At 40.6% G+C, this 19346-nt stretch overlaps 4 protein-coding genes across 8 annotated transcripts in view; 2 read left to right on the top strand and 2 right to left on the bottom strand.

Moving 5' to 3' along the window:
* The first annotated feature begins 2749 nt into the window (after window positions 1–2749).
* Window positions 2750–7934, top strand: slc5a8 (solute carrier family 5 member 8). The gene is made up of 17 exons (XM_028571326.1): window positions 2750–2983; window positions 3282–3401; window positions 3908–3973; window positions 4059–4110; window positions 4223–4290; window positions 4440–4478; window positions 4801–4916; window positions 5360–5500; window positions 5740–5869; window positions 6088–6176; window positions 6417–6526; window positions 6631–6698; window positions 6806–6892; window positions 7071–7288; window positions 7449–7552; window positions 7637–7725; window positions 7815–7934. Exons 1-17 carry the CDS (start codon window positions 2750–2752, stop codon window positions 7932–7934), a joined length of 1851 nt encoding a protein of 616 aa, XP_028427127.1.
* Window positions 7935–9344: 1410 nt separating this feature from the next.
* lyrm5a (LYR motif containing 5a) lies at window positions 9345–10732 on the bottom strand. Of its 2 annotated transcripts, none has more exons than XM_028571185.1 (3): window positions 10628–10732; window positions 10176–10248; window positions 9345–10074 (listed from the first exon to the last, which is right to left on the bottom strand). In XM_028571185.1, exons 2-3 carry the CDS (start codon window positions 10218–10220, stop codon window positions 9862–9864), a joined length of 258 nt encoding a protein of 85 aa, XP_028426986.1. In that variant the 5' UTR covers window positions 10221–10248; window positions 10628–10732; the 3' UTR covers window positions 9345–9861. The 2 variants fall into 2 exon arrangements, with proteins under 2 accessions (XP_028426986.1, XP_028426987.1); XM_028571186.1 differs by lacking the exon at window positions 10628–10732 and adding an exon at window positions 10528–10616.
* dnai7 (dynein axonemal intermediate chain 7) lies at window positions 9975–17757 on the top strand. Of its 2 annotated transcripts, XM_028571183.1 has the most exons (17): window positions 9975–10809; window positions 11142–11159; window positions 11410–11491; window positions 11658–11746; window positions 11982–12086; window positions 12375–12512; window positions 13196–13330; window positions 13536–13639; window positions 13819–13977; window positions 14078–14231; window positions 14308–14398; window positions 14606–14778; window positions 14869–15028; window positions 15491–15705; window positions 15805–15963; window positions 17205–17318; window positions 17418–17757. In XM_028571183.1, exons 1-17 carry the CDS (start codon window positions 10807–10809, stop codon window positions 17691–17693), a joined length of 2175 nt encoding a protein of 724 aa, XP_028426984.1. In that variant the 5' UTR covers window positions 9975–10806; the 3' UTR covers window positions 17694–17757. The 2 variants fall into 2 exon arrangements, with proteins under 2 accessions (XP_028426984.1, XP_028426985.1); XM_028571184.1 differs by lacking the exon at window positions 11142–11159.
* A 245-nt stretch (window positions 17758–18002) lies between these two features.
* The window catches only part of lrmp (lymphoid-restricted membrane protein), a 37237-nt gene continuing 35893 nt past the window's right edge, over window positions 18003–19346 (bottom strand). For all 3 annotated transcript variants that reach the window (XM_028570591.1, XM_028570590.1, XM_028570593.1), the window contains one exon: window positions 18003–19097. In XM_028570591.1, coding sequence (XP_028426392.1) covers window positions 18955–19097 — 143 coding nt within the window. In that variant the 3' untranslated portion in view covers window positions 18003–18954. The remainder of the gene's footprint in view (window positions 19098–19346) is intronic.

Here is a 19346-nt window from a genome sequence, read left to right as displayed (position 1 = left end):
GAAATTTTTACTCCGCGTGGTGGTGGACGAAGAGAAGCGAGGAAGCGAGAGAGAGAGCGAGAGAGAGAGAGCTATCCTGCCCTCACTTCCGTCTTCGTTTGAGGCTTCCTCCCTGCTTCCAACTTGTGTGCCTGAGCCAAAGAAGTGACATTTCAAATATTAAATGATATTTATCCATCGAATCACTTCCTACATGTACAATTTAATTTGGAAAACATTTTTGTGAGAGCGATATTGAGTTTCTTTCAGTGTGAACCGATTAATGAGTTGTGGCTGTCTTTTCAATGCTGGCTTGGCTTCAATCTAAAGGTATAATGCTGCACCCATTGAATGAAATGGCAATTAAAGCTAGAATATTTTTAAAGGATAAGAATTTAGAGTTCTTGATAAATAACTAGATTGAACATTGTAAACATTTTATTCATAGGTGTAAGTATTTAAAGGTCAAACCCCACATTAACGGTTGGAAAAATGAGCTTTTATTTGCTGGACTTACATTCCTTACTTAACTAAAAAGACCCCTAGTAGCTTTATTTTCTTTACAGTATAGTAATCTTTTGTTATGTTTTGTTGTATATATTGTCTCTGCCTCAAAGCTGTCAACACTTTTTTTGGACAAATATACAAACACATTGTGCCTTGATTGTTTGTATCACTATTGTACAATAAAGAATAAAATAAAATGAAGAAAAAAAACTGGGGCGATTGGACAGATGTCTGTCTGGATTTATCCTGCAGAGATCTGAGGAGCAGTCAACCATGGTCCTTGTAAATCCACCACAGTTTCAAATTCCAACACAAAGAAAGCGGAAGGAAACAGACATCTGCGGAATTTCCTGCGGCACTGGAGCAATCCAGGAAGTGAAACGTCAAGGATATAGACTAGAAACTTTTAATCTGTTCACTCAAGAGAGTTGACTGGAAATGTATACACAGTAGGCTACCCTATCTGTATGATTCAGGCATGGCCTTCCTTTGAATACAAAAATCTGTATTACGTCAAAAAGACGTCAAAAAAAAAAAAATCTAGAACCTGACGTCACACATCAGAGGCCCCTGACTGTCACTAAATTACCTCTGACTGGCGCAGCAAATGAAGCTGTCCCTGTGCTCGGACTTTTAAAAGCGATAGTTACATGTGGCTCAAGATCTGGTCTCGTTGACATCGTAGTGACAGAAGCAGATGTAGCCTAAGTGTGCTGTGGCTCGACTTGTTCAGAGAGTTTGACTGGACAATCTATACTGACCCCAACTCACATCGTGACCCCAACAGGTGTCGTGGCCCCATTGGCAGTTTCTTCTACGATACAGTACGTGCAGACATAGAAGGGTTGGTGTATGTAAGTAAAATGGGGTGTGTCTACTGTGTGAGGGTTTTCTCTGGATGCTCCGAGTGTTTCTCCCACATTCAGTGAATACAAACGCTGATTCAACAACATGAAAAAGAAAAGATTCCAGTAAAGAGCCAATGGAGCAGGAGGTAAGGCACCTCAGTTATACTGTATGTAGGCCTGTTGTATGTAGCCTACTCCGGGTGCTCCGGTTTCTCCCACATAGAATGCATATATTCAATAAAATGAAATAATAAACAAATCTGATTATCATTCATCATTTGTAAGAGCTATAAATATTCAACCCAGACTGAAATTCTGTTTATTCAGTTTAATTCGTGAATTCTACATTTACATAAAATACAACACAGTGGATTTTTCCACCAAGTCATGTTTTAAAGATGGATCATGTGTTGACTCTTTTATCATGAATAAAAATGCAGACATGAAGCGACTAAATGCAGCATAAACAAAAGGTTTTACCTTTTCAGTTACTACAAATGTTCATTGTAAAACATAATGGAATTGTGCGCTGGCAGGTTTCTAATTCATAGTTCCGCCAGGCCAACGTCCGGGGAGCGAAAGAGAAAGAGAGATTGATTCATGTTTTTTTGTGCTAGGATACTGACAGGATTAGCCTACCATACACATTTCAAATGGCCAACAGGCAGGGTTTACACAATCATCATTGCAGCTCTCATACAGTAGCTCATATTTGCAGAAGAGTCACGCAGAAGGCCAAATTCACCACACTCAAAACACTCACATCATACACCCACTCCGACCAATGGTGTAACTCGATCACTCAGGGACTCCAGTGAATCCAGTTTGGCATTTATAATGCTGGTCCTCGCCCTGCGGGTCAGGTCCAGCCAAAAATGCTGATTAGGCTACTGCTTGTCCCATGTCACTGTGACCCAGCAAAAATGATTAATGGGATCAAAATTGAATACCATACAAGGCCTTAAACACCTGTAGAAAAGACCAAATGTTCTGACAAGAAAATAGGATTCTGATAAAATCACCCCCCAAAAAATGTCTAAAATCTTTTTATGTTTAACCTGTGGTCAGGTGAACAATTAATTCTCCTCACCTGTTGACTGTACCTGCCTGGAATGCCCCCCCTCTCCTCTCTCTCTCTCTCTCTCTCTCTCTCACACACACACACACACACACACACACACACACACACACACACACACACACACACACACACACACACACACACACACACACACACACAAAAGGTTTCGGTCTGTGGTCCTGCTCTCAGCTCAGTGTTGAGTGAGACGGTGATATCTCAGGACTTCCATTCATCCATAGATGATATGGTTTTCCACTTTGAGTGCAAAACACATGGAGCAGTTTGAACAACTTTCTGAAAAGTTTTACTAGTTTGGGTCTGACTTCCACCAAAAATGTCAGGGCACTCCCTGGTCGCTGGCTCCTTTGTGGTAGCAGACTATGTGGTGTTTGCTGTCATGCTCCTGGTGTCGGCTGCCGTCGGGGTCTACTACGCCTGGGTGGACAGGGGCCAGCGAAGCTCGGGGGACTTCCTAATGGGGGGTCGAAGACTGACTGCCCTGCCTGTCTCCCTGTCCCTGACCGCCAGCTTCATGTCAGCCATCACAGTGCTGTCCAACCCAGCCGAGGTAAGATACAGCATATTCCCGAGGGACAAATTAAAAAAAAACATCTCATTTTGTGACAGCATGTATTTTTTTAGTGCAAGAAAACTTTTTTTTGTGGGTTTAGATGCATCACTTTCCCATTGCAGTTTCCCTGATTTTCCTGTGAATCAGATGCATAATGGTCGAGACAATGAGACATACATTTATGAGCTGTCATAAGGGGTTGTTCATCATCACACTAATGCGTCTTTCAAGTATTCTTAGATAACTTTTTAAAAATCGTAGAAAACATACTAATTTATATTATTATTATCTGTAGGTATACCGCTACGGAGCCAATATAGGATTTTATGGTCTGGCCTATGTCATAACGATGGTGGTCACATCTGAGATCTTTCTCCCAGTCTTTTACAGGCTGGCCATCACCAGTACGTATGAGGTGAGTGTGCTTTGGTTTTTAGATTAGCGCTTGTGTGGCTATTCTCTTCTGTTCTATTTTGTTCTATTCACAAAGTCATGATGAAATATGTCAAATGATTTGTTTACATGTAAAAGACATAAGAAACTGACCCAGATATAGGACAGGTAGTGGTAAAGCACAATACACAATTCTACCAGTGAAAGGACAAAGTGCATTTTTGTTTGGATTCTTTGTCAATTTTCTGGTTTCAGTATTACAGTATTGTAATTTTTGGGCAGCAAGTTAAGGTAATATAGAAGCGGTCCAGGAGTGGAAATGAACAATGGTGGACATGGACAGTAAAAGTCAAATCAAGCTTTGCTCGAAAGGTCTGAAGTAAGGGGGGAGTGAAATGAGCCATTACTTTTGTGTAAAGCAGGGCCAGTGGTCAATTTGTGATAGAGTCTGATAACTTGTTGAATTCTTCTGTCAAAAATGTCCAATTTGTCTTTCCGATACTGACCTTATGTATTGTGTTTGCTAAGTATTTGGAGCTGCGTTTCAGCAGAGCGACCCGTCTGCTGGGAACTGTGCTCTTCATTGTTCAGACAGTGAGTAAGAAGCCAGTCAACACATAATGACAGGGCTTTGACCTCCAAGCTTTAGTCATTTGGGTCTGTATTATTTCCCTCACAGATCCTCTACACTGGAATCGTCATTTATGCCCCAGCTCTTGCTTTAAACCAAGGTATGCTGTTTTGAATCCGCTCAGAGTGGTGAAACATTCCTTAACGAGGGCACTTAAAGCTGCTGGGTCTGGCTCCGTTGAGTGTGTCTGAAACCCTCCCCTTTCTCTGCAGTCACTGGGATGGATCTGTGGGGTGCAGTTGTTTCCACAGGCGTGGTCTGTACCTTTTACTGCACAATGGTATGTAACTCAAAAAGTTCGGTTGTGCACAAAATTAAAATGTAATAAACTTCTCAGATTTTATGGCAGATGTTTTCCCTTATTCTTTGAATTCCAGGATTATAATATACAGTAAACAGAACACCTGTTTGTGGTCTGCGTTGTTACAGGGCGGTCTGAAGGCGGTGGTGTGGACAGATGTGTTTCAGGTAGGGCTCTGGATGGGAAAAACAACCACTAATGTAATCTGTCAGATCTGACCAAGTCAGGGATTACTGTGGATGTGTCATACCTTTTTGTGGTTGCTGGTGACAACCATGTTTACCAGCAGCTGTAGGCCAGCACAGCAAGAAGGTGATCTCCGCTTAAACAAAAAATGAAAAAAGTCATCAACAAATTTCTAAACACCTTGGCTCATCTTTTGGATTAATGCATTGCAGTTCATATTTTATCCATGAACATTATATGAAGTACTAGGATGAAAAAAGCAAGGAAGAAGCAACCTAAAATGATGAAAATGTTCCCCACCAGCTTGGCGTCATGCTTGCAGGCTTCCTGTCTGTCGTCATCAGGTCCGTGGTCGTTCAAGGTGGAGTCCTCCCCATCATTTCAGATTCAAAACAGGGAGGGAGACTCAACTTTTGGGAGTGAGTATGTTTTAGAATATTTAGCTGAACGGCTCGATTTAAAGGCGGGAAGAGATTAAACATTTAACAGAAGAGGAACAGGAAGTACAGTCATTTTGAGATTAATCTGCTGTGTTCATGGTGCTGGAACATCCATTGCCTTTGTTCTGTCTGTCTCTCTCCATGGTGCTGAAACATGTAATCCCCAAACTGTGTCATCTGAAGTCTGCATGTCTACACAAAATACACCATAAATGAATGAATGAATGAATTTAGATGAGACAAAAAGATTTTTAGCAGCCTCCAAAGTCCGTAAATGTCACGTAACCTGGGAAATTGATCCGTCTGAAGAAAAAGCCTCTGAATTTAGGGGACTGATGAACAATTTCTAGCAACAATTGAAACACTTTTAACTTCACGTTTTCACTGAAATTCAAACTGCCTTCTTTTTCTGTTTCACCTAGCTTTGACACAAACCCTCTGAGAAGACACACTTTTTGGACCATAACCATTGGCGGGACATTTGTCTGGGTCAGTATCTATGGGATCAACCAGGCCCAGGTTCAGAGATACATCTCCTGCAAGAGCATCACTCATGCCAGACTGTGAGTTCTGATTTACACAGAGAGACATTTACAGAGACACGCCATAGGGTATAAATCTTGGACATATTGGCTCCTTTCATTGTCTGTTGGTATATTCTTTTTATATTTCTGTGGGAAACAATCTCAATAAACCTCAAGTGTACCACTGCTCATTCATCAACCATACAGGGATTAGTGCACTGTGGAAGAGATAAAGAAAGTTTGTACATGTTTTTATGTGTGATTCTTCCTTTTTCCAGATCTCTGTACATCAATCTGTTCGGCTTGTGGTCCATCTTGCTGTGCTCAGTGTTTGCAGGAATGGGCCTCTTCTCAGTCTATAAGAACTGCGACCCATGGACAGCTGGGCTGGTTACTGCTCCTGACCAGGTACAATGTAGAGTAACTATGATTGTACTGGGATTTAAACATATAAACATTGGTTTTTTTGTGTGCTTGTGTGTGAGATACCTCGAAGGTCCAACTGAGATGAGATCCTTACTTACTCACCTAGATGTATATATATATATATATATATATACTGTATATGCATTATGAGACTCCAACTCTCCTGATCACGTTTATCCAGTGTCACCCTTCCTTTGTAGTTGATGCCCTATTTGGTGATGGACATCCTGGGAGACTATCCTGGCCTTCCTGGACTGTTTGTTGCTGCTGCATATAGTGGATCTCTCAGGTTAATGCAGTTCTTAACTTTAAAGTCATTTCACCCAACAGATCCAAATCACACATGGAGAGCTTGTCTGATTCACCCTATAATTTATTTAATTTCTCTGATATCAACTCATGTATTGTTACTAAAAAGTTAGATTTACCGTCAAAAAGTGATTTTTTTGGATGCGTATATGTAAGGTATTTGTGCGATTGTTTTTCTTTCACTGAAGTGGGTGTGATTTTGATGCTATATTAACCTCAGCACAGTGTCATCCAGCATCAACGCACTGTCTGCAGTGACAGTGGAGGACCTGATCAAACCGTACACTAACATATCTGAGAGACATCTGTCCTGGATCGCAAAAGGACTGAGTGAGTGGATTGTCCTGTACATGTACTGTATTTGAGTTGAATGAGTCGTCCATTAGGTGGTTATTGAGGATTAAATCCCCTATCTTCCCTCATGTTATTTGCAGGTCTCATATATGGGGTTTTATGCATTGGAATGGCTGGATTGGCTTCACTCCTGGGAGGCATCTTGCAGGTAGAGTGAATCTGTTTGGTAGGTCTTATAAAAGTCAGACTCCGTCTGGGGGTTTTATGATTTATTATAGGAATGAAACCTGCATCTTAATGTGCTTCTTTATACAGGCAGTCATCAGTATATTTGGGATCACTGGAGGTCCTTTACTTGGTGTGTTTACGTTGGGTATCCTCTGTCCATATGTCAACTCCAAAGTAAGCCGGTCCTCATTTAACTGTAGTTTTTTTGTTGTTATTGTGATTCCAGTTATGCAAGCTAATATTAAAAAGGAACATTAATCCAGGGATAATAATTTACCTTATAAATTTCCATTTATACCTGCTTCTTCGAAAAGGACATTTGAGTATTTCCTGTGAATAAAATGTCTCCTAGGGAGCATTGTCAGGTCTCGTGTCGGGGTTGGTAGTGGCTCTGTGGGTGGGCATCGGAGCCCAGATATACCCCCCACCCCCCGAGATGAGCCGACCTCTGTCACTGACCACTGAGGGCTGTAACTTCACTACAACAGACAGCCTCAACTGGACCTCCACTGCTCTACCAACACAGCCAGCTTCCATCAGCACAGCCCCGGTACACAGCACTGATGGCAAGTAAGTGTGTAACTGGCTGTGATTGATTATTGGTTGGATATTATTTGCCATATTTAGTGTCCGCAGTTGAGCTAAGGGTAATGCCTGCCTAAGAACATTGTGATAGTAAGATGTAAGTGCAAGATATCACTCCTTCTGCACTATTTTCTTCCACCTCCAGGCCTATGCTGGCAGATAACTGGTACTCTCTGTCCTACCTTTACTTCAGTCCTATTGGAACCATCATAGCTATCAGTGTGGGCCTGTTAGTCAGCCTGTTTACAGGTAAATAACATATATTTTGTTGCATAATTTATATAATAAAGTAGTTTTTTATGTGCTCCTGTGTGTTCTTAATGTGCATTTCAGGAGGCTGGAAGCTGAAGGTGGAATCAAAGCTTACATTAATGAAAGAAGACACAACACTTTATCACCTGTTCAGGTGGTGTAAAGATAGAGTAAGTGCTACAGCAGTGAAACACTATCACATGCTATCAACCGTTAACAGCTGCTGACTTTCTGCTCTGTGCTCTTTTCTTTTTTTGAGGTCATGAGACGAACAGGAAAGCTTGACCTGACCAGAGACAGAGGGGAGAGAACTGGCAGCACTAATCCTGCTTTCTGTGACGTAGAGCTAAACTCAACAAAAAGCAGCATTACCCCATGAAATACAACAGTTTGTTACATAATTACTGGTATAATACAAGAAATGTCAATAAAAGAGTTGAATTACAGAAAAAAAGTCTGTGTTGCGTACATTTCCAAAGGCATGAGGTTCATCTAAATTGGACGTATGTATAAATATGAGTGTATGATTCTGTCAATGTGTGTTAGCACTGTGTTAGGCTAAACACCTGTCTACCTCTTACAGTCACTGCACATTTGAAAAATATAAATAGTAGATGAATGGATAGATTTATGTTTACAAATGCATGCTGAAATACAGTATAATTTACTGTATTATACAGTCATATACAGTCACATTTAGAAAATAAATGGTGTCAAGGCTGGTTAACTGATCTTTATTATTATTATTTCGCAGCAGGCATAAAGTATAAAAGCATAGATACATATATAAAAAGCACACAAAATACACAGTAAATTACAGTATGGAATACAGTAGATAAATTATCAAGAAAGACATATCATCACTGTATCGTTAACAAGCTACGAACACAGTGTGTACTGTTACTGTCATCCTTCCATCGTCATCATCATCATCATCATTACAAATGTGAATATAATCTCTTCCTAACAGGCCCCTTTGTTTCTGATCCAGCCTGCTGAATGTTTTCTTTAAACAATAACCTTTATAAACGTGTTCAAACGTGTTTCACCAGCTGAATGCTTTCTGTTACAAATTAGTTTTTATTTGAACCTTAATGGTTTAGTATTATAATCATTACTTGTTAACTGAAACATCCCGGGTCTACATGACTTGATGTACAATAACATAACAAAAGGGATGTCAAGTAAGTGTATGACTGTTTGTGATGAATGATTGACTCATATATTATTATTGTGAGAGCAAGTGTGTGTGAAGTGTAAAATCAACTGGAACAAAAAAGGCTACTGGTTTGACAATACTTGCAATAGCTGGCATAAAAAAAGAGGGAGAGTGTTTATCTGGAGGGATACAAATTAAGATGCAAAACAACAGCTTGTGACATCAAGTCAGCATTGTACACCATTTCTATCTAGGGTTTAATATTACACTTCAAATGTTGCCTTGGCTCATTGAAACTGTAAAATATAATCCAGGCACACTCAGTAATTCAGTTTGATTATTATTAGACAATTCATGATTGCTGTTCCGTTTTGTCATTTGCCATAAATAAGACTAATCAGTTTTAAAATAAAAGATTTATAATAACAGATTTTCCTATTTGTAAGACTTTATACCACTTTTGAAATTTCATTTTCCCCTCATGCAATTCTCAAAGTAGTCAGAGTTTCTAACCTTGCAAATTTTAACAATATTATAAATCAATATGTTTGACATATTTTGTGACAATTTCTTGATACAAAATATATTTAGGGTACAATCTCATAAAAGCAATGACAGCAAAAGAAGATAAACGGAGGAAGAACACTGCTGTGACTTATTTATTATACAAGGCATCTCTGTTTGTTTTCTACCTAATAGTGCATTCATACATAGTCATGCACCTTCTACAAATATATACACTGAAAATACATTGTACAATATGATTCAGTTAGTCTAATACCTAGGCTTCCTGAGTTTAGAACTTTTTTAGAGGAAAACCTATGATATTAACATATATACAGTATTGATTTAAAACACAGGCCTTTAAAAAGGTACAACTTCGGTATAAAAAAATATAGAGCACATTCTGTTACAGCTTCATTATTATTACTTTCTGGCACTTCCTACAGATGGATCGTCTATTTCCCTTATGACACAAGCATAGTTCATTTTTATGCAAGGGCAATTGTTGGGTCATTTCTGCAGAATAATGTGTACTGAATCTCATTAATAGAGGTACGTATGTGAAAATAACACTGCTACAAAATATGATACATTAAATATTAACACATTGACTGTACTCTCCTCCCACCCTGAAGGATAATGATTATTTTTTTGTTTGGCAATACTTCTTCTTCATGACTTCATATTTCCTGAGGAAACACATAGCTTCCAGTTCCTTGATGAGAGAGTTGCCACGGGCTACCAGCTTTTGGATCTTATCAGGGTCTGTCACGTCTTTATTCTTCATGAAAGCGAACTTCAGGCGCTCTTTGAAATAAGCTGATCCCTGGGGGTAGTCACGGCCAAGATACAGCAGCTTTTGGACAAGGATTGGAAACACATTTAGCTAAATCACAGGACACAACCGAACCCTGTGTGTATGTATATGCATGTGCCATAGACAGATAGTTCACTTACAGTTCTGTAAAGTTTGATAACCTGACCCCTGAAAGGGTTGGCCATGTCAGAAACCAGGTGGCCTTTCACACTCCTGAAACGAAAAGAACATCAAAGAGAAACTGTCTGAGATGACATTGAAAGTAGAGACGGAAGCATTTGGTGGGCGTGACTGAGTGAAAGAAGACAGAAGCCAGCAACCAACAACAGAATTAGCCAGAGTAGTTGCGACGTCTAATCACGCCGCTCTGCTCTGAAATAAGATAGCTAACGTTACCGTTAAACCGAACAGCTAGCTAGCTTGTTAGTTAGCACGTAACACATAAGTTCACGTTAGCCTAACGTACTGCATTTATCACACTCTACGACCAACCATTTAAAACGGTGCTGTCATATTTACTCGTGTTCTTCTGTTGGGTGGAGTTACTCAAACGGTACAACAATGAAAACACGAATCCTTTTCTTTGTCTTACCTGCGACAACACAATGTATGGACAATAAGAGTACTTCTTCGTCCACGAACTGAACAGAGCTGGACACAGCCGTACGTCGTTTCGTTATGTCGCAAATTAAAACAGATAACCACGCATGCGCATTTGTTTCTATGGTTACCTGGACGCTGTAGAGCTTTTTTGTTTCAGCATCGTTCAGCATGGTGAGTTTTTACAATGTTTTTCGACAAAATTATCCCTGTTTGGCCTTAGATCTTGTCATAGTCAAATTACTTAAACCGCAGGGATTAACACTAACTATAGTACTGTTACAAAACCTAGAAAGTAAGGCTAAAAAGGCAACCTAATAATTTATAGGATATACATACCTCAGTAACTAGCTAAGTTACACTGCGTAGCTTTCAAGTTAGCAGGAAGAATGCTTAATTTCCACGCTCTTTTTTAATTTTTCTTCCGATTTGTTTCCCCTGTGCCTTGAGTTCATGTTTCAAACCTTCTTTAACTTTCTCTCTATGTTTTCTCCTGTGAATGATAGCCACCAAAGAAAGGAAAGGTATGAGAAAAAGTCAGTCAGTACATTTACAATTGTACATTAATTTATCATAGGTAATAGTTGAATATGTCTGCAGCCAGGCAGAGTACACCATCCTAGTCCTACACTAATTGTCACCATCACACTTGTTCCGTCACTGTGTGTATACCCACGCTTCCACCCAGTAATGTGCCCTTTTTTCCAAGTACACATGTACAAGCGAGCCATCCATCCCTGTTAAACACTGATTTGTATTTGTGCTGGTTTCAAGTCATCAAAGGGAGGTAAGCTGAACAAGGCCCAGAAGGCAAAGCAGCAGCAAGAGGATGAGGAAAGAAGGCTGCAAGAGGATGGTAAGCCTAGTACATGTCTCTGTTCATCTAGAGTGGGCACAATTAGGATATAATCTGTTTTGAGTTTCTGCCAATCACTGTTTAGGAATAAAAGAGAGATCCCTGCAGTTTGAGATATGTGTTGAGGTACTGTACATACACATTATATTTTGCTTTCACTTTATAGAGGAAGCACGGCTGCAAGCGGAAAAAGAAGAGAGGGAAAGATTGGAAAGAGAGAGAAAGGAGAAGGAGCAAGAAAGGCTTGAGTTAACGGTAAGACGCCCCTATGAAATGTATAATCACCATGTCATTCATGTCCAATGGCTGTAATATACATTATTACGTGATTCTTCTCCCTTCTTAAACAAACTCTTCTGACTGAAGAAAAGAACTGTAAACACTAAAAATTAGACAACTCTTTATGGAAATGCACAGTAGATGTTCACTGTTTTCTTGAGTATGTGCATGCTGCTGCTTTGCTGTGATCGTGGGTGTCTTTTGCTGACAGGACCAAGAGCGCCGAGAAGATGAGTTGAACGAACTCCGCCATCTACTGGAGAAGAATCATACTGCGGTAACCACATGCAAAACTGATGCTGTGGAGAAAGCCAAGGTGTGTGAGAGAAAGACTTAACATAACAAATAAAAATGAATTGCGATGTCTGACACACATATATTGTCACCAATGATCATTTCCCCCTGAGCAAACAATGCAACAATATGTTTTGTTTCACACACAAGCAGACACCAGCATGGAAAAACAAAGTTGATATATGAATGTTGATACACAAATGACAATCTTTTTTTCCCCCTATCCAGACTAAATAAATACAATATAATATACTCAATACAACAAAATCTTATGGCTGATATTAACATACATGATGTTGTTTGTGTCCAGTGGGAGAGATACATTCATTGTGATGGCACCCCAGACCCAGCAGTACAGCAGGATCTTAACACACATATCAGCTTATGGAGAGATGACCCAGAGGTCAACATCACACTCGTGCTCAAACAATGTCACCTCGCTCTACAGGTCTGTATGTATAGATGTGTACATGTCATGCATTGAGTTGATTAATCAATGAGGAGTAAATCGACTCCAGTTATTTTTTATTAGCTATAAACACCAAATATTTGCTGGTTACAGCTTCCCAAGGGGAAACATGCTTGCTATTATGTATTTCATATATTAGAAATATAAATTGTATGGGTTTTCAGCTCTTTATTAGACTTAAGGATATTACTTTGGGCTAATTATTGTGTGAAAACGAGAGGCAAAGAATTAAAGAAAGGAAAAACACATTCTGTAATCGGAATTTTAGAATAACCCCACTAGCACAATAGAAAATAGAGAAATAGAAGATGCAGACTTTGTTTGTGCTCATTGACATGTGAGTGTAAGTGTATTTTGTTTGCATTAAGATTGAATTGTTTCTCTAAACTGCTCATTTTATCTTTTCAATAAGTTTCCCTTATTATAATAATAATAATAATTCAACTCTCCATTTTTATCCAAAGTGATGTACAATCCTGAGAGTATGCGTTTTTTACATGAATGGCCTATAACCTCACACCATTAATGATATGTTCTATCTACTGAGCAACTGTATCCAGAGCCACTGGCTGATTGAAATTAATACCATTACTCTTGTGCCTCATGCCTGAAACAAGCCATTAAATAATTATTCATAAATAAATGAATGTTGTCCCTTATAGTTGATGGAGGAGCTGGAGGCTCTGCTCAGAGATGTTACAGATCCACAAGAGTGCCACAAGTACCAGGAGGGCCTCATAAACTTGCAGGAGCTAATCCATTCTAAACACCTCCTCACCACTGAGGAGATCCTCAAGGTACACAGATCCTAGTTTTACCTGTGCTTACACATTGTGACGCACTTTGTTACTATACGAAAGCAGCTATATAATAAAAGTGATTTATTATTGTGTGCATGGGTTAGTTTTTAGTATTTTGCGAGATTCAAGGCATGATGTGCAAACGCTGTGTGTAATGGTCCTTTTGAAGCATTGTTTTTTGTTTGTGTGTCCCTTGTCATAGAGTGCCAGTATGAACATCGACACTGAGACAGGCAACATGCAGACTGTGTTCAAAGATGTCAACATTACGCTGTGTCTCTGGGCCAACCTCAAGAAGAATCCAAGGTTTGCAGAGGGTGCTGCCACAAATAGATTATCTGAGTTAAATGGGATCATAAAAGAAAGTGTGGTTTGGAAATGGTGTTGCCTTAAATGTTAAACGCTTGCCAGGTGGCCCTCACGGTTCACAACACTTTATTTGGATAACGCTCAAGTTTCTCTTTCTTTCTAACGGGTCCATTCAGGTTTAGAGATTTAAACTTTGGGGAGGCTGGCCTGGGCTTTGAGCTTCCCAAACAGCTAGCTGTAAGCCATATCGCTGTACGGTTGCTCCACACACATTATGACCACCTGTCCTTGCTGGCCAGGATGGCTCACCCGAGAATGCACACACCCAGCCTCAGGTACTTATCTGATAGTGCTCTCAACACTGCTGATACAGAGATTCCTACTATGAGTTACAGTTATAATAAGTATTGTCTTTTCTTATCTGTTTGGTCCCAGGTCTCTTGCAGGTGGTGAGGAGGTTCCGGCAGACATAGATGTACCTGAGCAGGGGGAGACAAAAAGAACGGGGGAGGTGAAGGAAGACATTGAGACCCAGCAGCAGCAAGTGGACGAGGAGGTGCAGTCCATCCAAGGGTTTGAAGGGAGGAAGGTGAGACTGAGTTCCTGGGTCTGGGTTACTACATTCAATGTGATGTTTTCATTATTATTGTGTATGTATCTCACAGAGTGCAGCCAGCCAAGAGTCCAGTAGAAACAGTGCCCAACCTGCAGAAGGCAGAGTGAGCCAGATACAGACACAGATGGAGGCACTCAGCAGTAAGATGCCCAGCCCGACACTTCCCGACACTCCTAAAAGACAGCCACAACACACAGGATGTAAACCTGCTGTCACTCAAAATGACTGACAGATCTTTTCATACATGGACGAGCACCATACACCACCTAAATCTTAAGTTTCTAATGTTTTTGAATGTAGATTAAGATGTGTCTACAGCAATAATAGTTTTTTTTTCTTCTCTTCAGCTGAGGGGGACTTGACTGAGACTCCCATAGTGCAGCTGACAATGATGGAGCGCATTGAGTGTGTCCAGGTAGTGGACTTAATGCAGTACACACCTCTGGGTGGGGTCTTCTACTGTGACGTGTTTCACCTCCCGCCACAAGCCCACCAGGTCAATGGCTGGGAAATTAGACAGGTAAATAGAAAAGGGTTTCAGTGTTTGCTGCTTCCTCCAGGCCCTGCAGCTAAAGTTGACCTTGTCTTCATAAACGCCACATTTTTCTAGCTGTTGGACGAAGGGCTTCAGGTGTTCCCGTACCCTTTGGAAAAGTCTGACTTAGATGACACCGAAGCTCTCACCTGCCCTCCTGTCGGTGTGTCTGTGACACTGCCGGACTCCGTCGTCTTCCTGGAAACTCCCCAAGTAGCTCGCTGGGATGCTGCAGGTAGGACAGCCAGTCTATATAATGCTCTCTGAAGCAGTGTTTTTATCAAATGGGGGTATGTGTACCCCTAGGGGTACTTTGGAGTACTGCAGGGGGCACGTGAGATATTTTTTTTTTTTATGTGCATAATATGCATAATTCCCTGAAATAATTATACTATAATAGTAAATTAATTTAGTTATGGATTCTAAAATCCACGTAGTAGCGTTTAAGTGTTTTTAAGGTTACAAGGTTGTTGTTTAGTAGATCAGACACTGATGGTGCAGCGCTGTAATGTACCTCTTTTTATAGCCTTTTTTCCTACCAAAAATGCTTTGCGCTGGTCAGGGGCTACTTGGCAGAAAAAATATTTCAAAGGGGGGTACATTATTGACAAAATTTTTGAGAACCACTGCTCTACAGCAGAGAAAGGTGGACAAAATGTCATGGACTTTGAACATGATTTTTTTATTTTTTATCCAGTGAAGCAGTGGAGGACGGACAGTATCACTGACTTGTCTTATGAGGAAAAAGAGGCCAAAATCTCCTTTAAGATGGACTCCTTCCAGCCGTTTGTGCTGATGCAGGAAACGTATGCCAACCTTCCCTTCCTGAGTTGGGAGCTCAGGCCATTGGGCCAAGACGCAGCTCTTTTCACCGTCAACGGGGCACTCATTGACCTCAGTATCACGATCCAGGTAAGAGACTAGAAAGTACTGTACGCACATGGCAGAAGAATAAATTGGGAGATGAAGCTTGATTGTTTTCATTTTTGTTTGTGCCGGTTTAACTAACAGGGTAATCAGTGTATGTTGCAGTTGGGGCAAGAGAGAGGTCTCTCTCACCTCATAGGGAAGTGGATGAGTGGCCCCATCCTGCAGAGAGCCATGCTCAACGCAGGGATCAACATCTTTGTCAACGAGTACACCGACAAATACATCATCACCTGCGGCAAGGTCTGCATCCTTTACTTGATGGCTTTGAGAATGGTAGAATGAGATACTAGATTTAAACCTGGTATTGCTTTGTTAACAATTCTGTGTTGAATACACAACCAGTGTTGCAGCATAGTGTCCAGCATGCCACATATCAGTGCAAAAGTGACAGGAAGTGGGAGATGACATGTTGTCTGTGCTAAAAGTTATGTTTACCATGTTCATTATTAGTGTGTTAGCCTGCTAACATTTGCTAGGCTGAGGTTGATGGGAATGTTATGCAAGTATTTGGTCATTAACCCATTTAGGCCTAAAACGCCTGCTAAAAAAGGCCTTTTAATGCCTAAGTACTTTTCTGTAAACCCCCTCCCAAAACCTAAGGGTTTCCAGAAATATTTGTAAAAAGCCTACTAGAATCTTAATTTCTCAGGCTCTATAGCAGATAAAAACATGAAATAAAAAGCATTTGAGAGCTTACTTCTTGACTGACTTTCTTGGCCATAATCTTCAACTGCATTTAAAAAAAATCTATAAACAACAAAAATGACGCAGATGCGTGTTCAGGTCTTATAGGTAAACACACACAGATGTGTGATCAGGTTTGAATGGGTTAAATACATTTTGGAGAAATTATAATTCTGGCCTAATGGTGGCACTAAATGAAAAGCTAAGGGATCACCAAAGTTAATAACAGTCATACTGATGTGAATGCCTGTACCAAATTTCACTTTAAAAACCAATAAAAAGCAATCTAGTGCCTCACGGTGGCTGTAGATCAGAGCATTACCAAATTCAGTAGGATTCATCCTCTGGGGACGACAACTGTACAAAATATCATGGCAATCGATCTAACCGTTGTTGAGGTATTTCAGTCCAACCAATCATCATTGCTGTTTCCACACTGCTAGCCATGCTCTTAACATTTTTTTTAACTAATCAGATTTGTGAAAAAAAAAAAAAAGGTGTTCTTTAGCAGAGGAGGATAGTGTCATGTCTGGATGGTTGTACAGATTTAAAGATGAGATAGGAACATAAAAAAATGTAAAGTGTCTAAATCTCAAGCTAATCAACACTATGAAGTAGATGGACAGAATTACTTACTTTGTAAACAACCTACTCACTATAAATCATTTAAAACTGAGGGGGACCATTCTACAGAATGAGTAACTAAAGTGGATTTACCTTTACCGCTAATACTAGGTTTCACCCGATTACAGTCCAACATTTTCCAGTCTTATAAATGTGGTTTCTCTCCTCTTCAGGACCCACTTACAGAACATGCTGCCTACGAACAGATGGCCCTCTTCGCCTCTGCCTGCGCTTTCTCGTGGAGCAAGTGGAATGCCAAATGTGGAGCTGAGCATTTAGTCATGCAGGTATTCTCGCTCACACATCAATACAGCGATTTAATTTAGCAGTCTACCCCTTTCACTCCTCACCCCCAACGTTTGTACTTATTCCCTGTCCTGTGCCAGGCGTGTGAGCACCACGGCCCTGTCCCGGTGCCTAAGGATTTGTGGAGTCTCTACCTGCTGGGTGCTCAGAGGAGTCAGAAGCTGGAAATCACAGAGAAGAGTGAGGAATTCTCTCCAGATTATTATCCCGGAAGTGAGTTTCACTCCACCTTCATCCACATGCTCCAGGACAACATGAGCACTGACGGCATAGCCAGGACCAGAGAATCCAATTATCTGTTTGTTGATACAGTACAGAGCCTTCTCTGTGCCACCAGACCACTGATTTATTCATAACCGGTGTGAAATTAACTTGAAGTTTTTCTAAACCAACAAATTAAAGACATTTTAAACACCTGAAGTTGAGGCGGCCTCTAGCTCACCCAGTAAGAGAGTTCGCTCCATGTTAGCTAAATCCTGCAGCGGCCCGGGTTCGAATCCCACCTGTGGCCCTTTGCTGCGTGTCATCCCCCATCTCTCTCCCCCATTTCATGTTTATCTACTGTCACTATAATAAAAAGGGAAAAGCCCCAAAAAAGAATCTTAAAAAAAAACAAAAAAACACCTGAAGTGAAATGTACATTTGGATGAACATAAGAGCATACGTCTATGTAGAATAGGCTACTTTATTTGTGCAAAGTTTCACGCATCTTCTTTGGAACATACAAAAAGAGTATGAAGTTGAAAACAGTGACAACCACAGCAAGAACTTAAAAAGGAAAATAAAAAAAAAAACTTTGGTGTTAAAACTGTCACACTTTAGAATTATAACTTAACAAAAATAAACAGATATTCACATATCTCCACTCTAAACTAACAAACTCATATAGATTAACAATTCTTTTAAAATTTAAAATGAAAGATTTATTACCAGTGTTTATAGACTTAAGTTATAAAATGTCCTCTGCAAAATTCCATTAAAAAGGTTGGCAGTCCCCAGTTTCCTCAAGTGCATGAAATGTGTTTAAAAAGCCAAGTGGCACAATTGGAGCCATCATCCATGATGTTTGTCAATGGAAAACTGCACAGCGGCCCACTGTATGACTTGTTGGATCAGTGTTGTCATTCTGATGAAGTTGTGACATGATTGGTCAACGGTGTACCAGCTCTGTTGACAAATCAAGTCTGATTTGACGCATTGTGTTGTCCGGGTAGACAGTTGCCAGCAGCACTGACTGGAAAAGTGCGTCATAATGTGGTAAGGATGTTGAGCAGCCCATCTTAAATGGGCTTTGGATTCACCACCTGACCAACTGCTTCTTCTCTTAAAACACAGACACACACACCCACACACAAGACTAACTAATTTAGCAAACGTGATGTGATGCATAAACTCCTCCATGGGGTTAACTATCCTCTGAGGCCTGGCCCGTCCTGTCAATGCAAGTCTTGTTTTAGGAATCTTCAGGCACCAGTTACTTCAGGCACCAGTAAACATCCCATCAGCCTCTGCTCAGGAGTGGTACGCTGTAATTTCTTCATCACCACCCCACTGCACAGATCATTTCTGCAGAGAGTTGATGGGCGGTGACACCATCCACCCCCCGGGTGTCAGGGGCTAGACCGGGGGCTGTCCGTTATGCCGGAGCCCTGTATAGGGCCACAGCAGCTGCTGGATGGTCATCCAGGAGTCCCCGGTCCCCACAGGGGCTGCATCTACCGCTGGCTGCATCACCAGGCTGGCCAGCAGTGCCAGGAGACCTGCAGGTTAGCCATTAACATTTACCAAAAGACAATGTGATGCAACTATCCCTGTATTGAGAAAATGTCTATAGACAGCTGCTCTTACATTACATACAAGGAGGAAGAGCAGTTACTGTAGGTCATTGTGGTTGGAACATGGGACTGAACTGTATAAACCTATGAACAGAATTTGTTTACCCAAACAAAGAGCAAACTCAAACCTTTAAAACAGCAAACTCCCGCATTGGAAGCAATGCAGATGGAAAC

The sequence above is a fragment of the Perca flavescens genome, chromosome 23 (genome assembly GCF_004354835.1).
Source record: "Perca flavescens isolate YP-PL-M2 chromosome 23, PFLA_1.0, whole genome shotgun sequence".
NCBI classification, from domain to species: Eukaryota; Metazoa; Chordata; class Actinopteri; order Perciformes; family Percidae; genus Perca; species Perca flavescens.
Note: the sequence above shows the minus strand (reverse complement) of the source record. Positions and strands in the feature narration are given on the sequence as shown.